General features: G+C 39.7%; 1 protein-coding gene across 1 annotated transcript in view; it reads right to left on the bottom strand.

Annotated features, from left to right (window-relative positions):
* Positions 1-1632: 1632 nt before the first annotated feature.
* LOC123955282 (zinc finger protein 33B-like) overlaps positions 1633-14402 on the bottom strand; it is a 33542-nt gene continuing 20772 nt past the window's right edge. Inside the window, 2 exon segments of the mRNA XM_046027145.1 lie at positions 1633-6955; positions 6957-9022. Coding sequence (XP_045883101.1) covers positions 6734-6955; positions 6957-9022 — 2288 coding nt within the window. The 3' untranslated portion in view covers positions 1633-6733.

A 14402-nucleotide genomic window follows, 5' to 3' on the forward strand; every position in this document is an offset into this window, starting at 1 on the left:
TGCTAAAAACACACAACAGAAAGAATCATCAATAGCTATTTCTTGACAGTGCCAGGGATGGAGCAGCCCTTGGTTTACCAATACTGAGCCAGATCTTTGCAATATGTATGGAGGAATGAATTACCCACTTTTGTGATTCTTTTGTATGTGTATGTCGCCAATAGCGCCTCAGAAGAGGATGTCATCAGTATAATGTCATACCTGTGCTCCTGAAGAAATGTGGATGCAATTAAGATACTGCCTGCAAAGACTATGGGCAGAGGCAGAGGTGCCAAGCTATCCCACTGGTAGGCTGGAAAGGTGCATTGTGCCCCTTTGGAGATGAAGGCAAACAAAACAGCCTCAGCCGTTGAAGAGAGCACTGAACAGAACATAGTAACCAAATCTGTGAGAACAAAATCTGTAGTGGTGGCTATTGGGATAGAAGGAGTAATTTCAGTAAAGTGGTGTTGGGTCCTGAACAGATGGGCCATAGCACTGAGGTTATGGTAATCCACTGTGAAGTGCCATCAGCATTTCCAGGTTTAAGAAGAGACTATACTGGACTATTAAATGGAGAAGCAGTAGTGATAATCACTTCTTCTCTAACCAGGACTTTACAATGGTTTCAACTAAGGTGTACGGTACATGAGGGGTCCCATTTTGTCAACTGATTGTTTAAGTGCCAAAGTTTATATTCACTGGATCAGAACCTACTGTGGGATGGTGCTTTAAGTCAAAGGGTGCTATACCATGGAGAACTTTGGCTACAGTTCTGTTGGTTTACCTTGGTTAAGGTAAAACGAACCTATTTATCCTGAATGTCTCAGATTGCTCAGGTTGTTAAAACAAGACATCAGAGACCAAGTGGCTTATAAACAACAGATATTTATTTCTCACAGTTTCGCAGGCTGGCAAGTCCAAGATCAAGGCGCCCTGCAGTATCAGGGTCTGGTGAGGGCCTGCTTCCTGGTTCACGGACGGCTACTGTCCTCAACGCAGGCAAAAAGCCGAGGGAGTTCTCTGGAGTCTTATTAGGGCACTACTCCCATTCATGAGGGCTCCATCCTCCTAACTAAACTTTATCCAAATACCATCACACTGGGGTTTAGATTTCAACAAGTGAATTTTAAGGAAACACCAATATTTAGTCTATGGAACTTCTATTTTATATTCAGTAACTCCTCCAAGATTTTAAGGAGTAACATGATTAACTTGAGTGGAATGCCCAGATATAGTCGTAATTTGAGCCCTGTTTTAAGGCCATGGAAATTTGCCAATTTCAATTCAGAAACTAAATAGTAGAGGTACAAAAGCCAATCAATGCCCTTTTGTCTTTGTTGTATAAATTATTTAAGTATGTTCCCCCAATGCGTCAATCTGTGGATCTTCATTTCCATAATTTTGTGGTCTCCTCTTCCTGTATCCAAGTCCCTCCCCCTTCCTCATTCTTTTTTTTTTTTTAAGATTTATTTATTTGATACACAGAGATCACAAGTAGGCAGAGAAGCAGGCAGAAGCGCTGGGGGGCGGGGAGCAGGCCCCCTGCTGAGCATAGAGCCTGACGTGGGGCTCCATCCCAGGACCCTGGGATCATGACCTGAGCCGAAGGCAGAGGCTTTAACCCACTGAGCCACCAGGCGCCCCCTCATTCCTTCTTGCTGCGTCTTTCCTTTTTGTTGTCACTAGATAGACCTCAGGGTATTTTTCTTTACTCTGATCACATTTACACATTTCCTTCCCCAGAGAGCCTCCAGTCAGGATCTTCAAGGCCATGGGCCTACTCCATGTAATAGTTGCTTCTTACAGATTAAAGATCCTGGGCTTAAGTCGCATTCGAATAATCCCCTTGGCAGCGGCAGAGTGGGTGTTTTCCCCTCTAAACAAAAGGATGAGAATTCCTTTCCAACACAGGCACAGGGAGAAGACTGGAGCAGCAGGAGTGTGCTTGGCCCATTTCTCGGTGGTTGACTTACCATCTTCTGTATGGTTGTCTCTTTTTTTCTACCATGCCCATCATCTTCTCTCTCTCCTTTCTCTCTGTACAAATTCCCTCAGAATATTTTGGATTTCTAGTCATGTAAAGTTGCAGGTTTCTGTTTTCGTCACCTGTAGCATGGATGTGGGTGGTCAAAAAGGAAAGTACCAGAGTCCAGCAGTCGGCCTCTCTGGCAGTTGTCGCTTCCTCCAGGGAATGCCAGTCAATCTCCCAGGGGTCAGGGTTCACAAACAGTAAGGTCATTTGTCTATAGCCCGGGTCAAAGCCATTAAGCTCCATAATTCCAAGGTTAGACCCTTGGAGTACTGATAAAACAGCGGTGTTGAGCGGACCTCAGGTTCACTGGCTAAAGGTTTTGCATCAGAAGAGCATTTGAGCTACTTTCTCTGGTGATTTGGAAGGGATCTCTTTTCTTATCACCATCTGAGCCACAGGATACCATAAATATGCACCTCAACACTATCGGGCATCAGATGTGTGCACAATGGCAGCAAGGGAAGGAGTAGCAGAGGAAAGAGGGAAGGCTCCTGCCCTTAACTAACCAACAGCTCATTACCTAATCAACTGGAATGCCATGCTTATCTTCCTGGAGCTGGTTGTCTTACCTTTCCAAAAGTTCACAAAGGACAGCTGGATGCCCATCCCAGAGGTAGAGAGTAACAAACCATGCTATGCATGGGTACCCTGAGCAGTCAGGGATGGTCACAAGACTCTATGCAGTAACCAGAGAGTTCTAGCCAGATCTCTGGTATGTGGGGTGCAAATGCAGTTAGGGAACAGTGTTGTCACTGCCTTTACAGGAAGGAGCTTCACAGCCACACTGAACCCAAAGGGAAGTCACCTGGGGTATGGCCAATTAACAATTCTCTCTTAGGGATAAGAGCTTTTTAGGGTGGTTTGACACAGTGACACCCCAAAAAGGTGACAGTACAGTGCAGGTCAAAAGGCAGGCCTGGCAGCAACTGGCAGCTCTGTCCCAAGGGGCCTTTGTCATATCACAGAACCAGTTAGTCAGTCAAGAACAATTATTTAATGATAACTAGATGAACTACATCTTAGATGGTGACCTTAGTCCTGGATGGACCATCCTGTTCATTATGATAAGTGTATTAACTGCCTCCTATTCACTCAGTTGGTGGTGGGATTCCGTCTTGGTTTCAGATGTAAAAGAGTCCATTATACTAGGCCTTAATTTCAGGCCACAGTTACTATAATTTAGAATATTCCAAAGACTATAAAAACATCTCAAATGTTCATTAATGTTGATTATATTTTCAGTGCACAAACGTATGACAAACAAAAACCGTAATATAGAAACAAGATGTTATGAAGAGAGGTAAGAAGTTTACGATACTTCCAAAACAGATAATAAGGCTTTCAACAGCAGAAAAGCTATAACTGAAAATAGGTTTAGTGGCTGTCAATATACGATTGCTGAGAATGCATTCCTGCTCCCACCATGGAAAAACTGGTACTGAATAATGTGAGTTCTTAATTTTTAAGTATAGAAGGAAGCAGCTTCACAGATTCATCTACACTGCTATATGCAGGCAGGGTTGTTTAATACACTTTATTTTTTAGAGTAGTTTTAGAGTTACAAGAAAATTGAGAAGAAAGTACAGGGTTCCTATACACCCCCTTCACTTCTACCCACTGCTACAGTCCGCTTACGTACTTTGCATTAGTGTGGTACATTTGTTACAACTGATGAGCCAATATTGATACATTAATTACTAACTAAAGTCCACAGTTTACCTCAGGGTTTACCCTTTGTGTTTTACACTTTATGGGCATTGACAAATAAATGACATGTATCTACTATTATAATATCCTACAGAATTGTTTCATTGACTTAAAAATCCTCTACAATCCACCTATTCAACCTTCCCTGCCTTGCCCCGAACTCCTGGCAATCTTTTTACTGTCTCCATATACTTCTGCTGTTATCAGAATGCACTACAGATGGAAACCAAAGCGTAAAGCCTTTTCAGATTGGCTTTTTTCATTTAGCAACATGTAAGTAAGGTTCCTCCATTTCTTCTATCCTAAGAGCTCATTTCTTTTTACCACTCACTCACTCAGTCACTGTACCTTGTAACCTTGTTATAACTGCTTACCAGTGTCAAGGTATTCTATTGTTGACTCCTTGGAATTTTCCACCTACAGAATCATGTCATGTGTGAATATAGCCAGTTTTATTATCTCTTCCTTCCAAATCCAAGTTTATTTTCTTTGTCATACTGTGTTAGCAAAGATTTCCAGAAGGAGGCTGAAAAAGAGTGGTCAAAGGGGCCCCCTTCCTCCTTATCTTACTGGGAAAGCATCTATTCTCACCATTAAGTACGATGTTAGCTATAGGGCTGTTGTAGATGTGTTCTACCGAGTTAAAGAAATTCCCTGTATTCCTAGTATGCTGAGATTTCTTACTGTGAATGTGGGTTAAGATTTTGTGAAATGCTTTTCTGCACCTATTGGTATGATCATATAGTAATTTCTTCTTTTGCCTGTTGATGTGATGGGTTACATGAACTGATTATCAAATGTTGAATCAGGACTGCATACCTGGGATACACCCCACTTGGTCATGGTGTGAAAATATATACTGTTGAATTCAATTTGTTAATGACTTTGAGGATTTCTGCATCTATGTTCCATCCAAGACAGAGTTCTGTCTGCAGTTTCCTTTTCTTGTAATGTCTGCCTGGTTTTGCTACTACAGCAATGCTGGCCTCACAGAATGAGTTAAGAAGTGGTTCTTCTGCTTACTTTTTGGAAGAGATTGTAGAGAAATGGTATCACTTCTTCCTGACGTGTTTGGTAGAATTCACAAATGAACACATTTGGGCCTGACACACTCTGATTTGGAAGATTAAGTATTAGCTCAATTTTTTTAACAGCTATATGCCTAGTTAGATCTATGAGTTTTGGCAGATTGTGTCTTTCAAGGAACTGGTTCATTTCATCTAGGTTGTGAAATTTGTGGACAGAGAGCAGTCTGTAGTATTATTACCCTTTTAATGTCCATGGAATCAGTTGTTATAGCTTTCCCTCATTCTCTTGTCAGCACCTTGTATCTTCTCTTTTTCTTAGTTAATTTAGCAAAGACTGTTTATCAGTTTCATTGACCTTTTCAAATAACTAACTTTTGGTTTTACTGATTTCTGCTCTAAGTATTATTTCTTTTGTTTCATTTATGCTGGATTTAATCAGCTCCTTTTCATAGTTTCCTAAGATGTAAGCTTAAACTCTGTGCAAGTTAAGATTATTCATTTCTGTAAGCTGGTTTGTGTAATCTGACTGATGGTGTAATTTATTATACCACTTTTGTACCCTGTCAGTCAATAAATGCCCCACTCCAGCCCCACCCACTCCAGTCTCAACCCACCTTCTCACAGAGCCAAAAATCTCCAAGGGCTCAGATCTGTCTGTGGCTACACTGGCCTCTGCCTTAGACGGCAGTTACTTGCAGATGGTTTATATAAAATTTGGGCTGATGACTAGAAGACTCACATATGTACACTCAAGGCACGTCCTGGTTTGATATGAACCATGGGTGAATGGGGAAAATGAGACTAGGGACCACATATCCCTCTGCACTGAATACATTCTATTTGCCACTTTGCTATTTTGATTCATACATTCTAAATGGTTACAAATGAGCTCTGTGGGCCTCCTTTTACAAACTGCTCAGCCCTTACACACATGGGCGATGTGCCTGATATGGTAACAACTGGCAAATTAGGAGTGTCTGTTCTGCGTTCACAACTAGATTAAGTTGCATGATGCATATGAAGCACATATAGTTTATATAAGGTACTGGATGTGGATACGCAAATCCTGCACACTTGAGGGACACTTCACATACGGATTTAAGGCTGTGGCCCTAATTACTCAGTTTATTTCTGCCTTTAAAAAGCTTCATATTCGGGCGCCTGGGTGGCTCAGTGGGTTGGGCCGCTGCCTTCGGCTTGGGTCATGATCTTGGGGTCCTGGGATCGAGTCCCGCGTCTGGCTCTCTGCTCAGCAGGGAGCCTGCTTCCCTCTCTCTCTCTCTCTGCCTGCCTCTCTATCTACTTGTTATCTGTCAAATAAATAAATAAAATCTTTAAAAAAAAAAAAGCTTCATATTCACATGATTGCCAGAATGAGGGCTGCAGTACGATTAACACGAGGGAACTTCTCATGATGAAATCGTGAATCCCTTGTAATCCTAATGCAACAGAAACTCCAGATTCCTTTTCGATTTTGTAAGCTGTGTTGATGGTTACTCGAACTATTAAGTGATAAAATTTCACAGAACTACACATACAAACTGCATGTAAAAACTGAAGTGGGAATAAGGACTGTATGTGACGTAGTACTGTGGTATCATCAACTCCCTGTGCTTGACACTATACTGTGGTTGTGGGAGACAGCAACAGAGGAAGCTTGCTGGAGGGCACGTGAGAATTCTATGTACGACTGCAACTTCTTGTAAGTCCATTTTTTCATTTTACTTTTTTTTGTTTTGTTTAATTTAAAGCTTTACATGACACAATATACATCTATAAATTACAATTTCTTATGTTTCCCAAAGATAAATATGGCATCAAAACTCAACTTCTAATGTTGTATTACTTCTAAAAATAATCTTCAAGCTATATACCTCAAATTGAAAGGTTTCTCTTTAATATAAATTCTGACATAACCTAGTTTGTATTTTTGCTAAAAAAGCAAACAAAGACACTTTTACAAAATAAAAAAATCTGTAACGTTTTATACCAGTATTTGCTTGGTGACATTCAATGGAATGTTACTTAACAAGACTGTCCTGCATTTGTCGCAGTCTACTTTGGAGTAAAATAAGGCCAGTTTGTGTGGAAGAAGGTTCCCGAATATCCACAGGATGTCAACAGAGCGTCTGCCAGTGTGAATTCTTGTGTAATGGCTGCTGAAGTGCAGCTCGACACTCCTAACATCCACTTCAATTGTAAGATTTTTCTCCTGCATGTGTTCTCTGATGTACAATGAGGTTTGACTTCTGAGAGAAGGTTTTTCCACATGTGTTACATTCATAGGGCTTCTCCCCTGTGTGTGATCTCTGATGTTTAGCAAGATCAGACTTGCGGTAAAAAATTTTCCCACATTCATTACACTGACAAGATTTCTCTCCTGTGTGAGCCCTGTGATGTACTGTGAGGGATGATTTGTGACTGAAGGATTTCCCACATTCATTACATTCATAGGGTTTCTCCCCTGTGTGTTTTCTGTGATGTAAAATAAGTCCTGACTTCACACAGAAAGATTTCCCACATTCATTACATTTATAGGGCTTTTCTTCTGTATGAGTTCTCTGGTGGACAATTAAGGCGGACTTATGACAGAAAGCCTTTCCACATTCATTACACTCATAAGGTTTCTCACCTATGTGAATTCTCTGGTGCTGCGTGAGCTGAGACTTCTGACAGAAGGTTTTCCCACATTCGTTACATTCATAGGGTTTCTCCCCTGTGTGTGTTCTATTATGTTTAGTTAGGTATGATTTATTATAGAAGATTTTCCCACATTCGTGACATTCAAAGGGTTTCTCCCCTGTATGTGTCCTATAATGTTGAGAGAGGGTAGACTTATGGCTGAAGAATTTCCCACATTCAGGACATGCAAAAGGCTTCTCTCCTGTGTGAGTTCTTTGATGTACTGTGAGGTCGGACTTCAAGCAGAAGGTTTTCCCACATTCAAAACATTCATAAGGTTTCAACCCTGTATGAATTATCTGATGCCGGGTGAGAACTGACTTGTGGTAGAATGTTTTCCCACATGCATTACACTCGTAGGGTTTATCCCCTATGTGAGTTCTCTGATGTTGTGTAAGATGTGACTTCTGACAGAAAGATTTCCCACAGTCAGGACATTCAAAGGGTTTTTCACCTGTATGAGTTCTCTGATGCACTGTAAGGTGTGAATTCATACAGAAGGATTTCCCGCATTCATAGCATTCATAGGGTTTCAGCCCTGTGTGTGTTCTCTGGTGTTTAGTGAGGTCTGACTTCTGATAAAAAGTTTTCCCACATGCATTACACTGATAGGGTTTCTCACCTGTATGTGTTCTCTGGTGTAACGTGAGGGCTGACTTATGGCTGAAGGCTTTCCCACATTCGCTGCACACATAGGGTTTCTCTCCTGTGTGTGACCTCTGATGTTTAGTGAGGTTTGACTTCTCCCAAAAAGTTTTTCCACATTCATTACACTGAAAGCGTTTCTCTCCTGTGTGTATCCTCTGATGTCGAGTGAGGTGGGATTTCTCCCAAAAAGCTTTCCCACATTCATTACATTCAAAGTGTTTTTCTCCTTTATGAGTTTTCTGAAGTTGTGAAAGGCATAAATTCCTCCTGAAATTATTCCCACTTTGATTACATTCATAGTGTTTCATATGTGCGCCATGATGTTTCAAAAGGGTAGACTTTACACATAAGGATTTTCCACAACCACTAAATCCACAGTGATTTTCCTCTGAGGAATTTATCCGATGGAATAAGAAGGAGTTATCAAAGAAGGTTCTCCCATATTCATTACATTCACAGTCATTCCCTTCTGCAATCTCTCTCTTGTATGTACTAAATATTGCCTTTTCAAGGAAGGTTTCTTGACAAATGTTATAATCAAAATTTTGCTCTAATGTTTGAATCTTCTCAGGATGAATAGGGTCCTCATCATGACTCAACGTTTTCCCATTTTTAAAAAATTCACTTTTCTCTCTAGTATGAGTTTTCTCATGTTTAATACTGAGTAGCAGTTTTCCACAGGCATTAAATTCATCAGTCTTTTTTCCTAAATAGTTTTTGTCGATAAACAATTCTGAAATATAGCTGAAATTCACTCCACATGAGTCCCACTGACAGAGGGTGCTTCTGGAAGGAAAAGACTTTATGTCCAAGTTAAGTGGTTTTTCTACTACATTACCTTGTTCTTTAGTTAGTGCTTTATTATTGATGAATGCAACTTCCCACACATGTTTAGGCTGGTTTTTGTGGCTTCTTTCTTTCTTGTGATCAGTTTTGCAGATTTCTAAAAATAAGAAAAATTAACCTTACATAGAAATATTAACAATTTTTTATGGAATGCAATATATATACAAATGCCCTATAACAAATCAGTTATAGCTGATTTGGATTTCTTGTTTAGCCTCCAGAGAAGAAAATAATTTTAAGCACATATTTTTTGTCTATTCTTGAGTTTGATATGAAAAAACAGAAATGAAAACAAGAAACAAAAGCCTGGCACAGTGCAAAAAGGGAGCAGAAACTGGCTATTACAACATGTGCATCTGCTTTCCGATGTCTAAAAAATAACAGCACCTGTTAAAATCTGAATGTGTCCATCTCCCCTCTAAAAAAATGTATGGATCAATATAAGGAGAGCAAATAAAATTACCTACAACAACCCACGACTTTAGCATAACTAGGAGATACAAAGTACTACTAAATTCAAATCACCACTAAGGAAAGAAACATTTAAATACAGAAGAAACTGATAATGAGCCCACATCCATTGAAAGAGTCAGCTACATACTGTAGCAACCACACATAAAGAAGAGACAGGGAACTCAGAGATGATTAAATGTAAATAGGCTCATTCCCAGAAAGGGGAAGTCCCACTATGAGTGGGGCAATACTGAGATGACCTCTCAGTTCTGATACAAGACAATTCAGACCACTGGGAACTCCAAGAGTATATGGGAACTAAGGACACAATGCTTAGTGATCTAGGTGAGGAATAATATTGTAAAAAGGGCAATGTGACCTTAGAATAGCCTTAAATTACAAGGAGCCAGATATGAACTGAATTGTCCCTCTCCCAAATTCATATGCCGCAGCCCTAATTCCCAATGTGACTGTATCTGGAGACAGTGCCTTTAAGGAGGCAATTAAGGTTGAATTAGGTCATCAGGGTGTAGGGCTAATCTAATAGGAATGGCATCCTTATTGGAAACAGAAGAGACACCAACTTCCTTGTTCCCACCATGTGCACAGAAAAAAAGCGATGTGAGACTACAGCAAGAAGGTACTGTCTGCAAGCTGAAGAGATGGGGCTCACCAGAAACCAACCCTGCTGGCACCTTCACCTTGGCTTTTACAGACTCCAGAAGTGTGAGAAAACAAATTTCTGTTATTTAAGTCACCCAGTCTGTGGTGTTTTGTTGTAGTAGTCCAGGCAGACTGACAGAGAGCCCAAAGAGAAACGAGACTTCACTGGAATTTTAATAAATAGCACTGAAAAAGGCATGATGACAGAGGAGAAAAAATGACAATAAAACTAAAGAAAGAAGAAATGGATCACAAAGAAGGCCCCAGCTAAAGAAGGTAGTCTGCAAGATAAATAAAAATTTTAAAATAAAATTATATGCATATATGTAGGATTATAGTCTCTATAGAGGATAAACCCTAGAAAAGAGAAAATTAAACCCAAAAGCAGTAAGAGAAGTAAGGAATAAACCCAAAAGCAGTAAGAGAAGTAAGGAATAAAGATCATATGGAAAATAATGAAATCAATGAAATATTATACACATACTTCATTTCCAATATAAAAATTTCCTATATGTTGATTTCCCACAAATTGTTTTCATGAACATCCAGCTCAAAATAGTTTCTAAATTTACCCTTCAAACTCTTCTCTGAACCATCAAGTTATGTAAAAGTGTGCCATTAAGTTTCTAACTATTTAGGAATCTTACAGCTCTTTCTGTTACTGATTTTTAATTTGGCTAGATTTAACTCTACTCTGGTAAGAAACAATATTTTATATGACTTGACTCCTTTTAAATTGAGATTTGTTTAGGTCTTAGAATGCGGTCTACCTTGGTTTATGTTCATGTGTTCCTGAAAAGAATGTGTATTCTACTAGTTTATTTGTGATGTGGGATATTTTATAAATGTCAATTAAGTCAATTTGGTTACTCAGTGTTCTTTTATTTATCAGGAGAAGGATGCTGAAACAGACTGTAACTGTGCATCTTTTTCTCATTCAAGTTCCATCAGGTTTTCCTTTCTAACACTTTGAAAAACTTATCTGCAGCATAAAAGTATAGATAGGATTATTAAGTTTTCATGAAAAATTTATCTCTATCAATATAAAAAAAACCTTTTTCTCTGGCAATATTCTTGACTTTAAAATCTATTTCATCTAATACTGACACAGGACTATAGCATTTAGAATAATTTTACCACTGTGTGTCTTTTCCCATCCTTTTTATGTTCAACCTATTTGAATCTTTGAATCTAACATGTTTCTCTTAATAAGTGACACATGATTGAATCTGACCCTTTTTATTTATCCCACTGGGAAATCTCTGCCTTTTAAATGGGAATACAATAGTGAAGAAAACAGGCAAAAATCTCTGCTTTCCCAGGTTTACCTTCCAACGGAGAGACAGTAAAGACAAATGTAACATGTTACATGAATTAAGTACAACTTAGAAAACTATCTTTTGCCAGTGATTTGCAGTGGTAGATCTAACCAAAGTTCGAGTTCCCACAGAGGTAAGTCATCCTTTATGCTTAATTGCCACAGGCTCCTATATCTCAATCATTTTGTGGGTTCTAAGTATTAAAGGGGTTACCTGACTTATTGAAAACAGAAACAACTACACTATCAAACCTCACAGGAATTCTAATTAGAACTGACTGAATCTGCATGAGAATTTAGGGAGGAATACATCTTTGTGATGCTGGCCCTTCCAGGAATCAAGGACATACATCTATTCACATACAGAAAATTTCTTTTAGTTTTTCATTACCGTTTTAAACTTCTTATATCAGAATGTCATGTGTCTTATGCTTACATCAAGTTTTAAGAAACACTCAGACAGAAATACACACATCTATTAACCGTAACCCACAGCGTCACTTTGGGAACAGCGGACACTGTTCTGGCTCCTAGCCCCAGAGCTACAGTGTAGTACTTTACTCAGAGACACAGGCAGAACAGAGATCTATGAAGGTCTTCTCATGAAAATGCACCTCAAAACAATGGAAATTTCAGTTTAAGCAACAAAGAAGAGAAGAGGCTGGTACCTGCATTAGAGTAACAAGGTAAATCACAAACCATCTAAAATTATACCAGAAGGAACACAGGAAAGAGACAATTAAGGAGAGGCAACCCATACCATATATTCATTCCTATCTACCAGAAACATTCATACAAATACACTTATAATAGATGAACAGTTTCTATGGAAATAATTTTCTCAAAATTATGTATTCTAGGAGATGATTTCAAAAATAGTGGCATAAAGGGCAATTTTTTTTAAGATTTTATTTATTTGACAGAGAGAGACACAGTGAGAGAGGGAACAGAAGCAGGGGGAGTGGGAGAGGGCAACGCAGGTTTCCTGCCGAGCAGGGAAGCCCGATGCGGGGCTTGATCCCAGGAACCCAGGATCATGAACCGAGCCAAAGGCAGCCCCCCAGGCGCCCCATGAAGGGCAATACTGAAGACGGATCTCAAAGACTACTCCCTGAAAGGGCTCAAAATTGGACCAATTCATAGACCGACACATGACCCAGGACAATGTTGGAAACAACCGACCAGTGAGCCAATGATTAGTAGAGGCTAAAAGCAGGCTGTGACACCAATAGAGGCAGAGAAGTTAACAAAAAGTCAGTGAAAGAGATTGTGTCAATCAGGGTTCTCAGAGAAATGAGCCAGCAATTTTATATATATATATATATACACACACATGCATGTGTGTGTGCGTGTATGTGTTGGGGGGTGGAGACGAAGAGGTTTATCAAAGGAATTGACTTATGTATTCATGGAAGCCAACAAGTCCCCCAGTCTACTGTCTGAAAGCTGAAGAACCAGGAAAGCCACTGGTATAATTCGGTCTGAGTCAAAAAGCCGGAGAACGGGGCGCCTGGGTGGCTCAGTGGGTTAAGCCACTGCCTTTGGCTCAGGTCATGATCTCGGGGTCCCAGGATCGAGTCCCGCATTGGGCTCTCTGCTCAGCAGGGAGCCTGCTTCCCTCTCTCTCTCTCTCTCTGCCTGCTTCTCTATCTACTTGTGATCTCTCTCTGTCAAATAAATAAATAAAATCTTTAAAAAAAAAAAAAAAGCCGGAGAACTAGGGGAGGCGACAGTTTACCTTCCAGTAAAAATTAAAGCCCTGAAAAATAGAGGGCCAGTGGTGTAAGTCCCAGAGCCCAAAGGTCGAGAACCAGGACCACTGATTTTGTCATGGACATCCTGGTACAAGAAGAGAAAGAGAATTTGCCCTTCTTTGCCTTTCGTTCCATTCAGGACCTCAAAGAATTAAATGCTACCTAACTGTACTAGTGAAGGTGGATCTCTTTACTCAGTCTACTGAGTCAAATGCTTCCAGAAACACCCCCTAAGACACACCCAGAAATAATGTTTTACCAGCTACCTGGGCATCGCTTAGGCCACTGAGGATGACACACAGAATTAATCATCACAGAGACACTCAAAGAGCACCCCCTGTAACATGACCGTCATCCTAGTAACACTGGGCATGCCCAAGGCAGAGCCCTCTGACAAGAGTCATCAGAGATGTACACTGTGGGAGGAAAGGACCTCAGTCAAGTAATCTAATCCAGTCACTAAACAAATAAATAAGCAAGCAAAAATAACAACAAGCCCTTTCAGAGAAAGAAGGAATCGTTATCAGACTAGGTACAAAATATCTAAAATATCCTTTTGCCAAAAAAAAAAAAAAGATTTATCTTGTGATTCACGAGACAAACAGGAAAATTCTACATATATGGGGGAAAGAGCAGGCAATCAACTGCCCTTGATAGAGTCCAGATATCGGACTTAGCACTTCTCAAAGCAGCTTTTACAAAGACGTCCAAAAGGCAGCCATGTTCAAGGAAGTAAAGGAAGGTAATGATGGCACCCTCATCACATAGAGAATATCAACAAACTGAAAAGAATGAAACAAATTCTCAACTTGCACTGTAAATACCTGCACTGTAAATTCATTAGACAGGCTCTAACAGGCTTGACTGAAGCTTATAGAAGACAAATTAGTAAACCTGAAAATAAGTCAATAGGTATCATTTACACAAAAGAAGAATGAATAAAACTGAAGAAAGCCTCAAACAAATGAAAGACAGTGCTATCTGCACCAACATATTCATAATGGGAGTATCAAAATAAGAGAAGGAAGAGTAAGAGGAGAAAAATCATTCGACAAAACGATGGCGAAATCCTGCAAACTTAAGAGAAAAATAATATGCAAATTCAAGATAAACTCCATGTGAGATAAACAGAGATCCATGCCAAGATGCATCACAGTAAAAATATTAAAAAAGAAAGACAAAAAGAAAACTTAAGTATCAAGAGAAATACAACTCATCACATCAAGGGAATTCCAGTGAGACTGATACCTGACATTTCTGTATTTTTAAATTTTCCTCTGGGCTGTCTT

This window comes from Meles meles, chromosome 13, assembly GCF_922984935.1.
Source record: "Meles meles chromosome 13, mMelMel3.1 paternal haplotype, whole genome shotgun sequence".
Lineage (NCBI taxonomy): Eukaryota > Metazoa > Chordata > Mammalia > Carnivora > Mustelidae > Meles > Meles meles.